Raw genomic sequence first — 20,214 nt, forward strand, 5'->3', positions numbered from 1 at the left:
CCCCCACACACACACCTACATACATACCCACACGAATGGAATGCATATAAAAACTAAAGGCAAGAAAATGTCCCTATTCTCTTGGGTTGCCCTCTGAGATTGGGATTCTCTGTTCTGGAATGGGAATCATGAGACAGACACCTGCCAGACTCCTGGGTTGGGTCAGGGTCAGTGAGATGCAAGGATGAGAAGTGTCACTTCCCTTCTTATGCCTGCTTCCTGGCACACTGGCCAGGCTCCATGTCCTAAAACTCATAACCTCCACAACTGGGAACCAAGTGTCCGAATGCATGAGCCGATGGGGGACAGTTTTTATTCAAACCACTACATCAGATAGTGAATTTTTTATTTAAAGAAAACAGAATGAAAAGATAGCCCATTGATAAAGCGCACACTCATGGGGATCTGAGTTTGATCCACAGAATGTATATTTAAGGAAATCCATGTATGGTGGGCAGCACATTTACAATCCCGGTGGTGGGAGACAGAGACAGTGGGATCCCTGGGGCTTGGTGGCCAGCCATCTTAAGCCACTTGATGACAAGGTGGGCGGGGCCCAACAAGCAACAACATGGCTATGCTCAGGCCTTCAGCTCCGTGTTGCACACATGATGTGCACCCATACACATCTGTGCTGGCACTGACATACACATCATACATACACACAGAGAGAAATGGAAGACATAAACATGAATTTGTATGAGACTTGGTAATCATAAAATGGTATTTTGTTAACCATTAGCAGACTAGAGACAACAGGAAAGCTATTTTAGAGTTTGTACATATAGTTCATTGAAAATGACCCCTTCCCAGTTTCTGCCCTTCCTTGGCAGAATCCATATTTATTTCAATATTTCACCAAGAAAGAAACAGAAATTCTACAGGCTGCCCTTGTGGGTAGGAATGGAAACCAACCCTCTACAGACTTCAAATGATGCTTCAGTCTTAGCTTATGGGTCTGTCCATCCACACGTGTCCAACCTCTTGACATTGTGGCACACTATCTTCTACTGATGTGTTGGGTCACATATGTCCCGTGGGCCATGGGTGGACATACCTAAGCCCATCCCTCATGTTTCAGGAGCAAGAGGACCCCAACAAGCTGGCCACCAGCTGGCCCGACTATTACATTGAACGTATCAACTCCATGGCTGCGGTAAGTGTCCAATCTTCTCCCGACTTCACATAGAAGGGTCTAGGAAGGCACCTCTGCTGCTCTCCAGTGCCACACTCGCTAAGGCTCAGCAGCTTTCAAGTGATTCTGAGACCAAGCCACCTCCTTGGACATCAGAGGCCCCTAGATAAACACATATTAACCCAGCTGGACACCTCACATCTCGGGAAATGGCCTGGGTCAGCAATTCCCTCTATTTTTTAGATATAGGAAATTAAGTCACAGACAGGAACCTGGGTCCCTCAGAATCTGTCTATCATAGTAGTGAAGCATTTGCTGAACCTTTGCCCTTCCCTAGGCAAGGGTGCCCTCCCCAGGCACAGCTACCCTGGGAGTGCCGAAGCCTCCCATGGGAAGGTAAGGGTGCACTCCCCAGACACAGCTACCTCGGGCATGCAGAAGCCTCCCATGGGAAGGCGAACAGCTCAGTGTGACTTCTACTCCTTTTACCTGTGGGCCTCAGATGCAGAACCTGTATGAATTTGATGAGGAGGAGACGGACACGAGGAACCAAGTTGTAGAAGACCTGAAGACAGCCCTCCGGACCCAGCCCATGAGGTGACTTGTACTGTCTTCTCTCAATCGCTTCTTTCCTTCCATGCCTCTTTCTGGTAGTCCCGTCATCCAGAAGCCTTGCACAGTGTTGCTCCAGGCTGGTCCTATTGGCCAAAGTCAGTCTTGCAGAACTCCAGAAGATCCACTTTTCCCTTCTTTGCTCCCTCGTTTCCATTTCTCTGTGGTTTGCTGGGAGGGTGTGGATAGGAGAGGAAATGATATGGGGAGTAGACAAGACACTCTGAAAGAGGAATTGAGGGAAGGTGGTGTATAATAAAGGACTTTTTGCAAAAGAGTGACAGCTCAGAGAGGAAGGAGGGAATGGTTGAGAAACACTCCACACACTAGGGGGCAGTGTGGAGTCTAAGGGCATGCTCTAGCTACCTAGAGTGGGAACCAAGCAGGAAGGAAAGGGGATGGATGGGTGCCCGAAAGGCTACAAAATACAGAAGACTTCTCCCTGTTCCTAGACCACAGTGGAGACTCCAAAGGCACCAAGGCCATAGGAGTTCCTTGCTTCTGACTCTTTACAGTGGTCTTCTTGAAGTGGCTTCTAATATTGAATGAACCTACTATTAAATCCTCAGCAATCTTGAAAATGAGTTATTAGACCTATTTTTGATTACATTTTAAATTATATACACTTGTTATTAAATAAATGGTATTCAAAATAATATTGGTATACATCATTAATCACCCAATTATTTTTCTACATTTTGCTATTACATATTTCTTTCTATTAGGTATCTTCTTGAGTTTATGCCCACGATGCATAGTAAAGATAGTATTTAATGGTATATAATCAAAAGTTTCTTCTAATTCTCCCTAGTAAAATTCTCATTTTAAGAATCATATGACATCATTGTAGAAATTCTGTGCAGTACAGAAAAGCATAAAATAGGGAAAAATAAAAAATGTGTACTGTTAAATTGAGAACATACTCTGTTGATATTTACACACCATAAGATTCACAGAGATACATTTACATATTAATTACAAATAGTGGTTCTGAACTCAATTCATGGCCATTTTCTCAGATCATTAATTAGGCTACTAAATTAAGGCTTCTCCAACTTACTCTTTTTTAATGTATTGCCATGGATGTCTCACACACGGAGACACAGATAAAAGCTAAAATCTTGCTTCCTGGAATAATGGCTTTAAATAACAGCATAAAATAGACAAACAGAGTTGAAGAATAAGCCAGTTCAATTAAAAAAGGCTCACAAATATTAAAAAAAATGCAGGCAATAGCAATAAATGTGCTCTAAATGCTTGAGCTGGCAGCGGGTATGATAAGCACTATAATCTTGAAGAACCGATGGGTGAAAATGATATTTTGCAATATTGGCAACAGCTCTAATTTGATATGAAAATAGCGGTGATTTATTTGGGTTGACGAAGGCTCTGTTCTGCTAGCAGTTCTGTGGTTGTTAGCTTGCATTCATCATCGATGGGATGCTAGTTTGCAGTTAGAGGCTATCCAAGATAAAAGTGTAGTTCTCTTTTCCCGTAAAGGTCTTTGGACTCTGAGTGAGTGCTTCCTGGAGGCTCTTGATGGGAGCACAGACTCCAGATTAGGAGTGACTGGGCTAATGGCTGCACTGCTAAGCATGGAGATTAAGTGTTGTTTCCAGAGCGTCCTGAGAGGGAGCTATCCAGCCTTGGCTCCTTGACTAGGAGTCTCATGGCCCTCCATGCTGGAGTGTTTTCTTGTCACCTGCCTATAATTCTCTCAGTACCCAGTCTGATTAGAGATGAGTCTCTGGTTGGTCCACTATGATTATAATCACCCATTTCCCCATCTTAGCTATGCAAATGACAGTCAGTGATATGCAGATTTAATGTGGGAATTATCTTTATGTCACTGAGACCAAGTACAAGAGAAAAACACCTGAAGGGAGAAAGGACTCTCAGAAGGTTCTGGTTTTGGTTACTCTGCTTTGGCTCTGGCTCTGGGAAGGAAAACTCCATGGTTGCAGGAGCGCATGGCAGAGGCTGTTCTTACAGTGGACAAGAAGGGAGAGAAAGAGGAGGGAAGCAGAGCACAATATAACCTGCAGCATGACTCCAGAGGCATGCTTCTTTCGCCTACCCATCTCCTAAAGTTTCTAGGACCTCCAAAACTAGCTTTAGCAGTTGGGGACCAAACTTTCAATACACAAGCCTGTTGGTAAGACACGACCATAGTATACAATATTTAAAATGTAAGTAATAGGGCTGGGGAATGACTCAGTAGGTGAGGTCCTTGCTATACCAGCACAAGGACCCGAGTTCAGATCTCCAGCACCCATTTAAATGCAGCATATCTGCAAACCCAGTGCTAAGAGGTAGAGATGAACCATCCCCTGGAGCTTGATGGCCAAGCAACTGGGGGACCCTGTATCAGAAAACAGGGTAGAGAGCAATAGAGGAGGACCCCGACATTAACATCTCACCTCAACATGCACACACGCATGCAAGTGTACACACAAACACACACACACACACACACACACACACACACACAAAGAACACACGTACAGTATAAATAAATACAAACTATAAAATAAAATACAAAGGAAGTACAAATCCTTTGGTGAGGGGTGTCCCTGGAGGTGTAGGCAGGCAGAGAAAAAAAAAACAGAAAGTTGAGAATGAAAACTCAGTTCAGATTGACTTCTGTCAACCTGGATCAGAACTTATTGCCAACAAATTTAAACATTGTACAATTTGGAAAAAAAGTTTCCTGGAATAATACAATTCCTGGTGCACAAAGAATTGTAATTACATTGAAACTCAACTCGGGGGACATATCATTTCTTCTGCTAGATGGATTCTGGAGCTAGGCTACCTATGTTAGCTCAAAGGCCCAGGGAAGAATCTGGCCCTGTCTTGGCCATACAGATAGTACAGAGGTCATTTGGGCTACTAACCACCTTTGGTCCCGGCTATGGGAGCTTGGGGGAACCTCTGGCTGTACAGTATTGAAAGTGTCATTTAGATTATTAAGTATCTCCAGTTCTGGTTGTAGAGGCTTGCAGAGCCCTGAATGTAAGAATCACTGCGATTATCAGCCAGCTGTGGTCCTGCCTGTGGGAGTTTGACATGGCCTGGCCCAACAGATAGCACAGATCACCTGGCTGTTAAATACCTCCTGTCCCCAGCTTTCTGCTTGGAAGAACAGGTTTTACATCCTTTTCCTTGAGAGAACAGTCCTGTGTGTGTAACATTCTTGGTTTCCCTAAAGATCTGTGGACACAGGGACCTTTGTGCTGCGCTCCCAACACTCTGGGACTGGAGAGATGCTCAGCTCTTAGGAGCACTTCCTGCTCTTCCAGAGGGCCAGAGTTCTGTCCCCAGCACCCATAAAGCTTACAACTGCCTTTAATTCCAAATCCAGAGATCCAATGCCTCTTCTGGCCTCCTCAGGCACCGGCACACATGTGAATGTACACAGACAGACAGACAGACACACACACACAAATAAAAAATGAGGTTTTTTTTTTTAAGAATTTAAAAACTGAGTCTTCTGAAAGGCTGAGATTTGGGGGCCTATGGATAAACTCATAGATGAGCCAGGAGGTCACTGCAGGTGCAGCGTGGTGAATGGTGAGCATATTGAGTCGCTATTTGCAAACTGTGTGTGGAACCCAAACATAGGAAACTCCTTTGGGCTCTGGCTTAGGTTCGTGACCCGCTTCATCGAGCTGGAAGGCTTGGCCTGCCTGCTGAATTTCCTCCGGAGCATGGACCATGCCACCTGTGAGAGCCGCATCCACACGTCTCTCATCGGCTGCATCAAGGCTCTGATGAACAACTCCCAGGGACGGGCACATGTCCTGGCACAACCTGAGGCCATCAGTACCATCGCACAGAGTCTGCGCACCGAGAACAGCAAGACGAAGGTTGCAGTGCTGGAGATTCTGGGTGCAGTGTGCCTTGTGCCCGGAGGCCACAAGAAGGTTCTCCAGGCCATGCTGCATTACCAGGTGTATGCAGCTGAACGTACTCGTTTCCAGGTGGGCAATGGGCCAGAGAGTTGGGGCATCACCTTGGGAGGGAAGGGGTGATCCAGGGTAAAGTTGAGATACTGAGAACCATATAAAGGAGACTGGAGGGAAGGGGCATCTTGCAGGCTGCCTGTCCACTCATGGAGAAAGTAAAGAGCTAGGACCCAAAAGGCTTCTCTCAAAAGACATAAGAAATTGTACATTCAGAACTGTGGTCAGGCTTTTAGATAGATTTGTCCTCTTCCTAGGCTGTGGGTCCCTGAGGCTGAAATACTGGTCTGCTTCATGCTTTTGTGGCTCTGGCTGTCTGAGTTCAGCCCCTGGCGCATGATAGGAGCCCAGACAAGAATTGTTGAATGCAGGCCACTCTAGCTCCCTCCTTTGGTCTGACCTGAGCACAGTGCCTGGATTAAGTCTCCATGGTTGACCTGACATTGCAAACTCTGTGACCATGAGACAGGGTGTTGACCTGGCTCTATGCATTTGCAGATGAGCATTTAGCCTGTGCAGAAAGTGACCCCTGACCCTTCGGGGAAGATGCTAAGCAGATTAAAAGTAGCATCCACGAGGTTGGGAAACTGGGCAGGAATGGCCAGTGACTGTCAACAGCTGGTGCAGAGTCAGAAAGCACAGTGGAACCCAAGCCCTGAGGGCTGAGCAGGAAGCTAGGGAGACATGATCCATGATCAGGCAGAGAGAATGGAGGGGCTTCCTGTAAGGGCAGTAGAACAGGGCAAGAGGCTTTTCAGGTAGCACCCCGAGTATCCTCCCCAACTGTCCCTGTCTTCCTCTTAGACACTGCTGAATGAGCTGGACCGAAGTTTGGGTCGGTACCGGGATGAGGTAAACCTAAAGACAGCCATCATGTCCTTCATCAATGCCGTCCTCAATGCTGGGGCTGGAGAGGTGAGGCCCCTTCCTTTTATCTTGGATCTCAGGTTGTATGTGAATTTGAGAGCTTTCTAGGCAGATGACAGAGAGAAGGGTGGAGGCATCTGGTCAGTGTGACTGCTGCTGCCATTGTCATCTTCAAATGCCCTTACCTCCTTCACTTCGGGGCATGTAGGACAGCTACCTCCCCACCAGACCCTAGACTGCTACAGTCCATCTTAGAAGTGGCTGTTCACAGTGGGGTTAAGGACTGATTCTGACTTTGCTTCCCACACTGCTCCCTGGGGTGTTGCTCTTTCCTTCAACAGTAGCATGGTGCATTTGTGGGTCAGGTACAATCCCCAATCAGGCTGGCAGGTGATGACTCAGGGGGTGGAACTTCTTTATGAGAGGAGAAAAACCTTTGGTTCTTCTTTCTAGAGCTTTCTAGAGACCCTATTTTGGGTTGCTTTCTAGGTTCTTGTGGGAAGGCTAGAAAGGGTGACTTCTGGTTTCTCTCCTTCTGGGGACAGAATGGGATTCCCAGACCCCTGTGACAGTAACGTTAGAAAGCCCTGAAAGCAGCTAAAGTCTCAGATTCTAAGGCAAACAAATGTTCTGGCCAAGTTCAAGCCAAAGAACAAAAGAAGCTGGAGAGTGATGGATGCTCTCTCTTCTTCCCCCTCTTGCCAGAATACCTGTGTGTACGTGTGTTCACATGCACTCTTGTGTGCATGTGCAGTTCTCATTGCCTATATTACATCAGATATTCTAGGGAACACTTTATTCCTCAGATGGGGACATCATGTTACTTGGTCAGTACCAGCTTTTTAAGGCTGTCATCTTCCCTGTCATGCCAAGAAAATGCTAAGAATATGAACCATCTTAGTTACTTCTCTGTTCCTGTGATGAGACACTATGACCAAGGAAAATTATAGAAGAGTTTATTGGGCATCTGTTTTCAGAAGGTTAGAGCCATGACTATCACGGTGGGAAGCATGGCCACAGGCAGGCAGGCACTGCACTGAAACAAAGCTGAGAACTCACATACTTACCAGCAAGTGGTAAAAAGAGAGCTCACTGGGAAAGGTGCGGATTTTTGAAACCCCAAAGCTCACTTCCAGTGACACACTTCCAACAAGGCCACACCTCCTGATCCTTCCTAAATAGTTCCACCAACTGTGAACCAATCATTCAAATACATGAGCATATGCGGGAGGGTGGGGATTTCTCATTAAAACTACTACATTCCACTCCTGGGCCCCATAGGCTTATGGTCATATCATAATGCAAAATGGATTTAGTCTAACTTCAAATGTCCCCATAGTCTTTCATAGTCTCAACATTATCTACAAGTCCAAAGTCTTTCCTGAGAATCAAGGAATTCTCTTAATTTTTATAACCCCTGTAAAGTCGAAAGGCAAATTACATACTTCCATCATACAATGGCAAAAATATACATTACCATTCCAAAAGAAAGAAATGGGGCATGAAGAAATACTGGACCAAAGCAAGACAAAAACCCAGCAGGGCTCTAACTCCAAATCCAACAGTTCTATAACAGATGCCAAGGGAACTAGATGGCTCTCCCCTCAGCTTTGCTGGCTGCAGCACACTTCTCTCTTTGGCAGAGATCCCAAGACTCTGACATCTCCAACATTCTGGGGGTCTCCAGTGCAATTTGAGCTTCTCTTTCACAGCTTCCCACACTGTTCTCTCTGGGCTCCAGACAGGGATGTTCCCCCACATGCCTAGCTTAGTGGACTTCCTTAACTAGGAGGAAGATCCATAGCCTTTCACCTGTTTATCTTTCATAACTCCGAATTCAGAACCACATGGTGCTGCTGCCAGGTTGGCTGCCTGTTGGGAATGGAACCTGTCCTTGAATTGCATTTGCATAAGCTTTGACTTGTTGATGCTCTTAAGGACCATAAACTCTGGTGTGGTCTCACTCCGAAGCCACCTCTTCTTTGATTTTATTTCCCCTAATCTGTATTAGCATAGACCTTGGCTCCAACATTCAATTTCCTGGTGCTCTGTTCTCCTCAAATTGAACATTTTGTGTTTCTTTTTGTACTCCTTGACCTTTTTCATTGTAGACTACATTAGAGTGATTACTAATGGCTGCGAGATCGTCAATATTAAAATCTGTCTTAAAATCTCCTCTGCTAGTGGAATTAACCCAAAACTCTTCAATCTATCAGCTTATTAGAGCAAGTGAAAACAGTAACCACAGTCTTTGCCAAAATGTCTCAAGAATGGTCTCGAAGCCAGGTGCTAATACTGTTCTCTTTTGAAACCTCTTGCGCTGAATCTCCATAGCCCACGTTGTCCTCAGACTGTTGACTTCCAAGCCCTGCTAGCCTGGCCTGTTACGTCCCACTTGCAACCACTTTCCTAGTTCAAAGTTGTAAAGTCCAAAAATCATCATGGCCAGGCTTGTCACAGCAATAGCTGACTCCCTGCTACCGGTTTCTGTCTTAGTTACCTTTTTATGCTATGATGAGCTGCCTAACCAAGAAACTTATATAAGAAACAGTTTGCTGGGGACTCACAGTTTTGGACGGTGAACCCGTGACCATCATGGAGCGGAGCACAGCATGAGGAAGACAGGCATGACACTGGAGCAGAAGCTGGGAGCTTGCATGTGACCCACAAACACAATGCAGAGAGCGCTAACTGGGAAGGCTGTGGGATTTTGAAATCTCAAACCCACCTTCAGTGACACACCTTCTCCAACAAAGCCATTCCTCCTAACCCTTCCTAAACAGTTCCACCAATTGTGGGCCAATCGTTCAAATATATGAACCCTTCAAACCACCACACCAATCCCACAGATACTTATTAACCCACTTTTACAAAAAAGGAAGCAAAGGCATGGCCAAGGGTACAAAACTTCAGTGGGACAGAAAACTCACCAAGCCAAGCTCGCTCCTTTGCAGCGCTGTTCTTTGATATCAGAGGGCAAAGCAAGCAGCGACTGGGGAGTGAAGGGAGGTGACGTGGTAGGGGACAGGGACTCATTGGCAGGCTGGCTTTAGAGGACTAGCAAGGCTACAAGCACTCTCTGAAAGTGGTTCTAGATGAGCTTGTTGCACGGTGTGACATGGGACAGTGGCTGATGTAGGTGCTGAAAGAGTCTATGGGCATTTCTCTTGGACATGAGATGAGCTACTGAACCTGGTCCTCCCTTGGTGACCCTCAGGATAACCTGGAATTCCGCCTCCATCTCCGGTATGAGTTCCTGATGCTGGGGATCCAACCTGTGATTGATAAACTCCGACAACACGAGAACGCCATCCTGGACAAGTAAGTCCTCTGCTACCCAGACCCACCGCGTAGACCTGCAATGACAGCTCCTCTCCATGAGAGGGGCTAGGACCTTAGAAAAGGCTGTTCCCCTGGGGACCAAGTGCCATTTGAAGCCTATTCTTAGGGTCAGCATTGTGTGAGCCTACGCTGGCCTGCTTTCCTCATCCCTGATGTTATAGACAGGTGGAATCAATGGTCCTCAGTCAAGGTAGTCTTGCTGCTAGGAGACATTTAGACATAGATGGAGGTGTCCTTTGGTTTTCAACCTTGTCAGAGAGAGCATTGCCAACATTCTTAGTTTTGAAGGAGCAGGAATACTAAATGTACAGCTCTATAGAGAACTGTTCAACCCCAAGTGTATGCTCTAAATACCCTGATGATTAAAATGCATGGTCATGTTCTTACGTGTGGCCAGTGAGCCACACTGGATCCATCTCACTTGGGGAAGCCGCTTTATTACACTGGAGGTTAAGAAGAGAGCATGCAGGGCAGGGAGGCATGCAGCTCAGCAAGGATGAGCTGCTACTATGCAAGTTGGGGGAACGGAGTCTGGGTTGCCAGCACCCATGTTAAAGTAGGGCTACATGGGGGCCTGAAACACCAGTGCTGTGGGAGGGGAGGCCAGAAGGCCTCCACCAGCCTTGCTAAGGTTCAGCAGGAGATCCTGGATCAAGGGAATAAGGTAGAGAGACAGAAGGGACTCCTGACCAAGATTCTCCATTAGCTTTCAAAAAAACACATAAGACACATGTGCATATAGCACAGACATACAACACACACACAGACACACACCCCAGGGTAAGGGAGAAAAAGAAGAAGAGAGAATAGATTGTTTTGATGTGGAAGGGAGCAGTGCTTCTGTGGAAAATAAGGGGAAAATTTGCTTTCACGACTAAGTTGGAGATAACATGGTAATATTGGAAAGACAGTGGGTTTTGAAAGCCTGTGATTTTATCCTCCAGGAGGTACCTAGCAGCCTAGAGGTATTTTTGGATTGGCACTGTTGGAGGTAGGGTTTCATGCTATAGCCCAGACTAGCCTCGAACTCACTACATAGCTCAGGCTATCTCAAATTGATGATACTTCTACCTTAGCCTCCTGAGTGCTGAGAGAGAGAATCTGATCCATAATGGCTGGCTGGGGCAGAGGGTCTGCTGTCATCTTGTGGGTAAAGGTCAGGGATGTTGACCAATAGCCTGAAGCACAGAAAGCAGCTTCCCGTCACCAAGGACAACTGCGCCTCACAAGTCAACAGTGTCAAAGTGGAGAAGTGTGGCTCTGTGGTGACTTGATTTTGACATGACCACACTAACACAAGACCATGGAAACCTATCTAGAAGTGGGGGTTGGTTTATATTGTATGCTTCTGTCCAGTCTTGCCTTTCAGATAGTCAGTGAGACGGTGAAGGGCTGGCACCCCACGGGGGCTGCTCGAGCTTTACTAACAGCTCTTCTGCACCCCATATCAACCCTCTATCTGTCTAGGCACTTAGACTTCTTTGAGATGGTACGGAACGAGGACGACCTGGAGCTAGCCCGGAGGTTTGACATGGTGAGGTGCCTGTGGGGGTGGAACAGTTGTATGGGATCCCCGGCAACCCCTAAATGATGGCTCCAGATCCTGTGCTTAAAGTCAATCCAGTGCTGGCTGGATCCCCAAGTAGTACCCTGTGGCCAGGTCCTGTTTCTGAAGGAACTCTGGGGGTGTGCTTGCTCTGGGGGTCTTACCTCATAAGCCATACCTGGTCATCAGTCCCCAATAAACCGAAAGCCCCAAAGTTAAGACAGCAGTACATGAGCAAACATACTTAGCCTCACATCCTGTCCTTGGCTGACTCTGCCCTGCTGCTCCTTATTTCCCAAGTTGCCTCTTTCTATCCCTAGCCAGATGGTGCTTAGCGAACCAAACCATTTCATCTGGGGCTCAGCAGATGAAATACACACATCTCTATTACTTAGATGTTGTATCATACAATCCCATCTAAACAATGGCCTCATTTGGGGCAGGGCTTGCCAGCATTGAGCATCACCCATTACCCACTCACAAGGCCTGGAGCCGTAGATAAGAAGTCAGAGATCAGAGAAGTTCCCAGGTTCCTAGCTGTCACACACCTAGAGCAGATCCGGGCCTTGAACTGCAGGCCACCTGCTACTTTGAAGCATCTGTGTCCCCTTGCTTTCCTTAGGGTGGCTCAGCTGTCCCTAGCCAGGGTGGCACTGGTCAAGAGTGGACATGCTTCACATGTCTCAACTTGGGGAGGGAAGTGGGAGGGGACCATTGGCATCTAGGGGGCAGTGACTAGGGATAGCACTAGACATTCTTCAAGACATGGAATGCCCCACCCCACACCAAAAGATTATCTGCCTCAAGATGCCAGGGGTGCTGAGACTGGGAAATCCATCATGTAAACACTTCCTTCTTTCCGTTCCTGGGTTGCAGTCAGGAAAGAGAAACTCTTCCCCGGAGATGGAAGGAACTGGGAGGGTGGAAATAGCACCTTCCAGCCCTTCGTTTCTCCCCCCGCTGTCTGATTCTGCCCTTTACCGTGGTCTAACCTCCCCAGGTTCACATCGACACAAAAAGTGCCTCCCAGATGTTTGAGCTGATCCACAAGAAGCTGAAGCACACGGAGGCCTACCCCTGCCTTCTCTCCGTGCTGCACCACTGCCTGCAGATGCCATGTGAGTACCTGCTCTCACCACTTCTCTCTCAGCCTTGCTCCATCCCTCACCACTTCTCTCTCAGCCTTGCTCCATCCACAGGTAGACGTGAGCCTATGATTGAGAGCTTGCCTTGCCTATGAACCTGGCACAGTTCCCTCTGTGCTTGCCTTCAGGAGGCCAGGCCTAGCCACTCAGGTTCCTCCCTCCTTGGGTTGCCTCATGTCACCTTGGGGGTGGAGCTGAGTACATGGTTGGAGCAATTCCAGCCTTGTGGGCCAACAAGCAGCAGTTTGATCATGACAAAATGTATCTTCTGTGATCTGTTGATGGCAGCTACATTTAGTCTTCTTGTTATTTGCAAAAGGAAGCTTTATGCTTTGAGAAACAGAACAGATATGCAATGGTCATGTTGCTTTGTTTGTTTTTGACTATAGAATGTGATTATATGTGTGTGTGTGTGTGTGTGTGTGCATGTGTGGTTATGCGTGTGTGCATGCACACATGCACATGTATGTGCCAGAAGTCAATGTCAGGTGCTGTTTTCAGCCACTCCCCACCTTAGTTTTTGAGACGGGGTCTCTCACTGAACCTGGAGACCACAGATTAAGTTAGACTGACAGGCCACTCGACCTCCTCCCACCTCTGCCTCCCCAACCATGTTATACAGATGCTAGGGATGGAGCTCCTAAAGATTGTGTGGCCAGCACAGTCTGGATCATCTCCCCAGCCTCGTGTTTGCTTTGTTTTTAAGTTTTGCTCTTCATGTTTACTCCCGCCCGGGAGCAGATGCTGAGTTTTCAAGAGCCAAGTGTTGATGGGTAGTGTTTCAAGAACAAATTATTCAGGATTACTCATTGTAGCCCCAGAATGTGATGGGAATGAGCCTCAGCTTCACCAAGCATTCCAAAAAGTAGACAATTTTGAAAATTTGTTTGGCCTTCTGTAAGGATCAGCCTAATCAGGATCCCCAAAGCCATGGTGGTGGTGACAGCTACAACTTACTGTGTTCCAACTTGGGGCACGTGTGATGGGAGGTCCTTAGCACATTGTTGCTGAACTCAGGACACCTGTGTGCTATGAGTTCCGCATGAGTTCTTCACTGTTTGGGCTCGGCTTTAGATGAAGCATGCCGCTGTGAGCTGTGACCTGCCTGTATGCTGCATTCCCCAGGGACAGCAACATGGGATGGGTAGAATGGTGAGAGGGAGGACAGAGATAGTGAGCTGCCCCAGGAAGCACAGTTCTCCAGACCCAGCCCAGGGCTGAAACAAGTGGCTCCCAATCAAAGGCGTTTGCCTCTAGAGTTCAAGTTTCCAGAACACATGTTTAGTGTCTCACAAATACTTGTAACTCCAGTTTCAGGAGATCTGACAACTTCTTCTGGTCTTTGGGGGACACACATACACATATAACACACACACACACACACACAGAGAGAGAGAGAGAGAGAGAGAGAGAGAGAGAGAGAATTTATTAAATCCCAAATACAGTCAGATGTTCATGGAAGTTGCGGGAATCTGATTTCTTCTGTTCCAGAGGATTCCTGTTTGGTGGCCCATAAGCAATATGAAGGGGCCCCTCTCTTCTGTCTCTAAACAGGGCCTTGAAAACACAATTGTCTAGGTTGTAGGCAGAATTTGATGTCAGGATTAAACTAATTTTTCCTATTGGCCATTAAAAATGGGGTGGCCAAGGGGCTGGAGAGATGGCTCAGAGGTTAAGAGCACTGACTGCTCTTCTAGAGGTCCTGAGTTCAATTCCCAGTGACCACATGGTGGCTCACAGCCATCTGTAATGAAATCTGGTGCCCTCATCTGGCCAGCAAGCATACATAAAGACAGAACACTATATACATAATAAATAAATCTTTAAAAAAAATATAGAGTGGCCAAGGAAAGAGAGAGAGTGGCTCTCGCCTAAAAAGGAAGTCCGCATCCAGGGCAACTGCAATCATTGAGGATGAGAAGACACAAAGTCTTTGCCTTCATAGTTCAAGATCATCTCCACCAAGAAGCCTCCCAGGTTTCATCCAGCCCTTCTTTAGCTCATTCTGATGGCTCAGCACACACCTGGAATCAGCTTCCATTCATCTTTTTTCTGTAAACTGAAAAGAAAGACAATCATGAGATCTTGTATGAAGTTTTCCCCTGGAGACTTCATTATTGAACATGTAATATTTTCAAACATATGCTTTTTATAGACAGTAGGAAAGACCATTCACATGCCCAGGGCCCAGTATGTGCATTGTCTCATAGGAAAAAAGTATTTTGCACTGTAGGAAAATGTTAGGAGGGCTAACCAGTTCACGAAGGCCTCTGCAGATGATGAGGAGCCCACTGGATTGAGAGTCTTCGTGATTGGTAGCAATGCTGCCTCTTCCATTAGACAGGAGCTTCCTAAGAGGGGGAGGCTTGCCTTGTTGGCCTGAGCCTGGGCAGTCACGAAAGAACAGGGCTCCAGGGGCTCCAGGGCTCCGAACAGAAACAGTGCCTTCTACCCCTCAGACAAACGGAATGGTGGCTACTTCCAGCAGTGGCAGCTCCTGGACCGAATCCTTCAGCAGATTGTGCTTCAGGATGAGCGGGGCATGGATCCTGACCTGGCCCCGCTGGAAAACTTCAACGTCAAGAACATCGTCAATATGTGAGTTACAGCTGGCATCCGACCCAGCTCCAACTCTCTCCCTCTGGGCTCTCCTAGCAAAACTTCAGCTCCCTCTCCAATCCCTGTGAGACTTCAGAAACTGCTCCACAGTATGAGGGGGCCCTGGCCAGTGTGGCAGCTGGGTCAGTTACTTTTCTTCTTTGTGTAGCAAAACACTTGTGCAAAGCAGAGGAAGGAAGGAAAGGAAGGAGGGAGGGAGAGAGAGAAGAAGAAAAGGAGGGGGAGGGAGGAAGGAAGGTACTGGTGGGTCGCCTCTCCTCTGTGTACCCACTCCCTAGCCTCTGGAATGGTACTGGTGGGTTTTCTTTGCTAGGAAATTCCTGATAGATATGCCCAAAGGTTTCCCTCTTTGATGACTCTAGGTCCTGTCAGGAAGACAAGATAAACCCTGGCAAGTAGTCACTATTTGTGCCATGCGTATTGGACATATGTCAAGTGTAACTGAGACACTAGAGTCCTCCTTTTGTCTTATTTAAATGTGAATAACCACATGTCACGAGCCTCCTGATGACCATACTGAACAGTATGAGTGTGTGTTATACTCTCACTCTCTCTTCTCCATCATCCACTGCAAGGCTTAGCTAGAGAGGCTAAGAGCATTTACACAGCACACTGGCCAGTCAGCCATAGGTCATGAGCCATCCCAGTCTTCCAGTTAGAGCTGAGAATTGTTTTGTTTTTCTTTTATCTATTTATTTTTGTTTTGGAGTGTGTGTGTATGTGTCATGTGTATATACATGTATGTGTATGTTCATATGAGTATGCATGCATGTGTAGGATGCACATGGGGAAGCCAACAATATCCCCGGGTACATTGTCCATCTTCGTTGAGATGGGTTCTCTTGTTGGCCTGGGACCCCCTAATTAGGTGAGGCTAGCCGGTTAGAGAGCCTCAGGGATCTGCCCATCTCCACCTCCCTGTGCTGGGTTACAGCTGTGCACCTTACCCATTGTGTAAGCAGGTTCTGGGAATCAAACCCAAGTCTTGAACTGTTGCCACAGCATGTTCTTATGCTTCATGCCAACAAACATGGGACCATGTGACAGCCCTGTGCATGGGGTACACGACACCAGCAAACACGGGACTGTGTGATATCCCTGTGCATGGGGTACACAACACCAGCCAACACGGACTGTGTGACATCCCTGTGCATCGGGTACAAACACCAGCAAACACAGGACCGTGTGACAGCCCTGAGCATGCTGTACAAAACACCTAAATACCACTGCTGTCTCTTCACAGGTTTGGTGGCCTCTGACATAACCCTATTGCATGAGGTTGTCAGAACCCTAGAGCTTTCACAGAGTGTGGGTATAGGAGGATACACAGAAACCATTTATGCTTACATTGGTGAGCTAATAGTAAGACCTGCCTTAATGCCCTGATATTTTACTTACATTTTTATTTAACTTTGATATGTGTGTTTGAGCTAACTGTCCTTCCGGGTACAAATGCCTTCCTGATTTTGCATTCCAAAGCCAAATGCAAAGTAAATTTTAAATGATTCTCATTTTATTTGCACAAATGATCAGGTGTTGATTTCGTTCAACCCCTAGCTGACTTGTGGCTCAAGTACAGCTAGTAAAATAATCACAAGGTGGCTTTAGTTTGGTTTTCTGCAAACTCTTTGTGTTATTTGGTGGGGAAATGTTTCCTCTGCAGACATGCTGATTCCTGGGGTCCAGTGAAGCCTCTGTGTTCTTGGGTTGCAGGAGTCTTAAAAATCACTTTAAGCAAATGGGAGGGCTACTCCCACATGTGAACCATCATATGAGACTTGATTCAGCCTTAAATGTCTCTCCTCTGAGCCCCAGAAGTCAGAATAGGAATGGGGGTTATATCTCTGCTTACTTGTGCATGGGTGTGGTATGACCGGGTCTTTCTCTTCTTGTCTCTGTTCCATTTCTCCTGAGTCTTTCTGTATCCCAGATCTACTAGCTAACACAAGTTTCTGTCACTCTTCGCAGTGTAGCTGGGGACAGGAGGCAGGAAAGAGGCAGGGGAAAGGTCTTAATTGAGCTGTGTAGTAATAGGCACCCCACTCCCGGGCTCTCACACTGAGGGCTTCTAGAGTTCCTTGATAAGAGCCTTTCCCTACAGAGTGTAACACACGGACATGCAAGAGGCTCCCTACCTCCATCTGGCTGGCCGTCTGATTTGGGTCCTCCCATCAACGATTGCATCTCTGGTATGCGGGCGCACACTGGCCTAGAGTGTGATGTTTCTAGTTATCTCCGAAATGGGCCCCTGGGCTTCATAGACAAATGACATCAGCCCAGTTCAACCACAAGGGCCCTAACTGGTATCTGCTTAACTCACACAGGCTGTGTCAGCAAACTCCCAGGGCGCAATAGGTCCCAGAACAGTCACACTGTCTGGGCTGATTAGCACTTCTTTACCATCTGCATTGGCCTGGCCTCAAGAAGAACCCAGTCTCCCTGCTCCCCTCCTGTCCATGCCCAGGGAACCACTTCTTCGGGTGGTAAAGGATGTAGCACCCCAATGACCACAGTAGTGGCCCCTCCAAAGAAATCTCACCATGGGCCAGCAAAATGTTCAGCAAGTGTAGTCGCTTGCTGCCAAGCCCAATGACCTGACTTCAGTCACAGGAATCTGCATGGCCAAAGGAGAGAATAAACCCTCAAAGTGGTTCTCTCTGATTTTCACAGGCACTGGCGTGGAGTCGATAAATAAACAACATTAAAATGTAATGAATACTGTGCTATTGTGATGGGATTCAGTCCCTCAGAACTCTGGATTCTGATAGAAGAGTTTGCTGTGCATGAGGCTGCCCCGTGACACATGTGCTTGCAATCAGGCGCCATCGCTCCTCTGTTCTGTCCTGATATTTCTGTCTCTTAGATGTACTGATCTACCTTTACAAAGGTGTGCGTGTGTGCATGTGTGTGAGTGTGTCTACATGGGTGTTTCTATGCGCACATGTGTACTGCAGGTAGCCTGCATTCGGTCCTCTCTCTAGTACTTACCTCTCATTCCCATCAAGAATCACACAGGAATTTGGACTGGAAGATGATTCGGGGTCCTTCCCGTTCTCATGGTCCACGAGGACAGTGAACGAGAGTGGGCAAGAATGGGGACCTGGGGAGGCACGAGAGAGAGAGCATGAGCAGGAATAGGGACCTCGAAAGGCACGAGAGAGCGAGAATGGGCAGGAATGGGGACCTGGAGAAGCATGTGAGAAGCCTGTGACTGGACAGATCAGAGTTCAGTTTCTCCTCTGGAGAAGAGAGATGCTTGTCTTCCAGGAAGAGGGGGGATAATGTCAGTCACGTGGTCCTTTCCGCTCCTCAACAGGCTCATCAATGAGAACGAGGTGAAGCAGTGGCGAGACCAAGCCGAGAAGTTCCGGAAGGGTGAGAGGGTCCGCCGAAACTAGCTGCCCCCTGCCTGGGACCCCTCTCCTTCCCCAGAAAGTCATTCCTGCTCCCCCACCTCTCACTTTCTCTGTGGTCCACCCGCCTGCAGAACACATGGAGCTCGTGAGCCGGCTGGAGAGAAAGGAGCGGGAGTGTGAGACAAAGACGCTGGAGAAGGAGGAGATGATGAGGACCCTGAACAAGATGAAGGACAAGCTGGCCCGGGAGTCACAGGAGCTGCGCCACGCTAGGGGACAAGTGGCAGAACTGGTAGCCCAACTCAATGATATCTCAGTACGCGTACGCGGGCACTATCCCCTCCCATTTGTGTGCTTCAGCCAGCACCCTGAGTGTCAGGTGGGAGTGAGCAGAGCAGGTATGGGAAGAAGAACCCCAAGATGAGGGAGAAGAGAAAGAGGAACCTTGAACCACAACCCAAGTGGCTTTTCAGTTTGTATGGGTGAGGCCTTTATGTTAACAGATTAGAAAAAAAAATGACCCTTCTCAGGATGGAATGACACTGTTCCCAGAGGTGAATCTTGGACTAGAGAGTGCGGGTAGAATTCCTGCCCCAGCTAGATGTCCTCATTCAGGGAGCAGCCTGCACTGCTGTATACACGTGTCTGAATGTTTCATTTGATGGTTGTGACTCTGGTCGCTTAGTGTGTGTGTGTGTTTGCACATGTCTGTGTCTGTATCTATGTGTGTGCATGTGCACATGTGTGTCTCTGTGTGTACATGTCTGTCTGTGCATTATGTTGGCTATTAAAATACAGAGAGGAAAATGGTGTCTAAATGGACATGAAGGGTTGAGGATGGCTCAGTAAGGAGGAAACGGGGATAATGTGGAGACTCGGTTAGCTTGAATGCTGACAAGCACACCATCCTGCCTTTTTTTGTCTTCCCACAGGCGGGCCCAGTGTCTTCTCCACCTCCCCCTGGAGGTCCGCTCACCCTGTCTTCCTCCACAACAACCAATGATCTGCCTCCACCCCCACCCCCTCTCCCCTTTGCCTGCTGCCCACCCCCACCCCCACCACCCCTTCCTCCTGGAGGGCCTCCTATCCCCCCAGGTGCCCCACCCTGCTTCAGCTCAGGCATGCCCCTGCCTCAGGATCCCTACCCCAGCAATGATGCTCCACTCAGGAAAAAGCGCACCCCCCAGCCTTCACACCCACTGAAGTCCTTCAACTGGGTCAAGCTGAATGAGGTAAGTAGCTAAGACACTGACCAGGCAGGCCTGTGTCCTGCACCCTGCACCCTGGTCTTCTTGATTCTCTATTTAGTCAGGCATTAGGGTGAGCATAGTGGGCACTGATGATGGGTTTGCTGGAGTCAGATGCTTACTGTCCCCTCTGAGCACCAACACTGGGGGGAAATGTTTGGTGCCGACCTTGTGCTTCCTGTCAAAGCCACTCGCCGATGAACCAGTGTGTGCGAGAGTCAATGGAGAAGCAGGCGTGAGGGCTAGGGAGATGACTCTGTGGACGTGCTTTCTCTGCAAGTATGAGGAGCTGAGTTTGAACCCCATCATCCACATTTAAAGCTAGTTGTGGCTGTGTATGTCATTAACCCCAGCACTGGGGGACAGAAACAAGAGGATTC

The 20,214-nt window shown here is 47.7% G+C and overlaps 1 protein-coding gene across 4 annotated transcripts in view; it reads left to right on the forward strand.

Moving 5' to 3' along the window:
- Window positions 1–20,214, forward strand: part of Daam2 (dishevelled associated activator of morphogenesis 2) — a 111,571-nt gene that overhangs the window by 66,774 nt on the left and 24,583 nt on the right. For 3 of the 4 annotated variants that reach the window (XM_005359681.3, XM_026785478.1, XM_026785479.1), the window contains exons 4-14: window positions 1,082–1,156; window positions 1,638–1,732; window positions 5,397–5,730; window positions 6,517–6,627; window positions 9,797–9,900; window positions 11,389–11,455; window positions 12,468–12,585; window positions 15,072–15,210; window positions 18,548–18,606; window positions 18,719–18,903; window positions 19,520–19,819. In XM_005359681.3, coding sequence (XP_005359738.1) covers window positions 1,082–1,156; window positions 1,638–1,732; window positions 5,397–5,730; window positions 6,517–6,627; window positions 9,797–9,900; window positions 11,389–11,455; window positions 12,468–12,585; window positions 15,072–15,210; window positions 18,548–18,606; window positions 18,719–18,903; window positions 19,520–19,819 — 1,587 coding nt within the window. The remainder of the gene's footprint in view (window positions 1–1,081; window positions 1,157–1,637; window positions 1,733–5,396; window positions 5,731–6,516; window positions 6,628–9,796; window positions 9,901–11,388; window positions 11,456–12,467; window positions 12,586–15,071; window positions 15,211–18,547; window positions 18,607–18,718; window positions 18,904–19,519; window positions 19,820–20,214) is intronic. The other variant, XM_013350957.2, reaches the window with a different exon arrangement.

This window comes from Microtus ochrogaster, linkage group LG2 (assembly GCF_000317375.1).
Source record: "Microtus ochrogaster isolate Prairie Vole_2 linkage group LG2, MicOch1.0, whole genome shotgun sequence".
Taxonomy (NCBI): Eukaryota; Metazoa; Chordata; class Mammalia; order Rodentia; family Cricetidae; genus Microtus; species Microtus ochrogaster.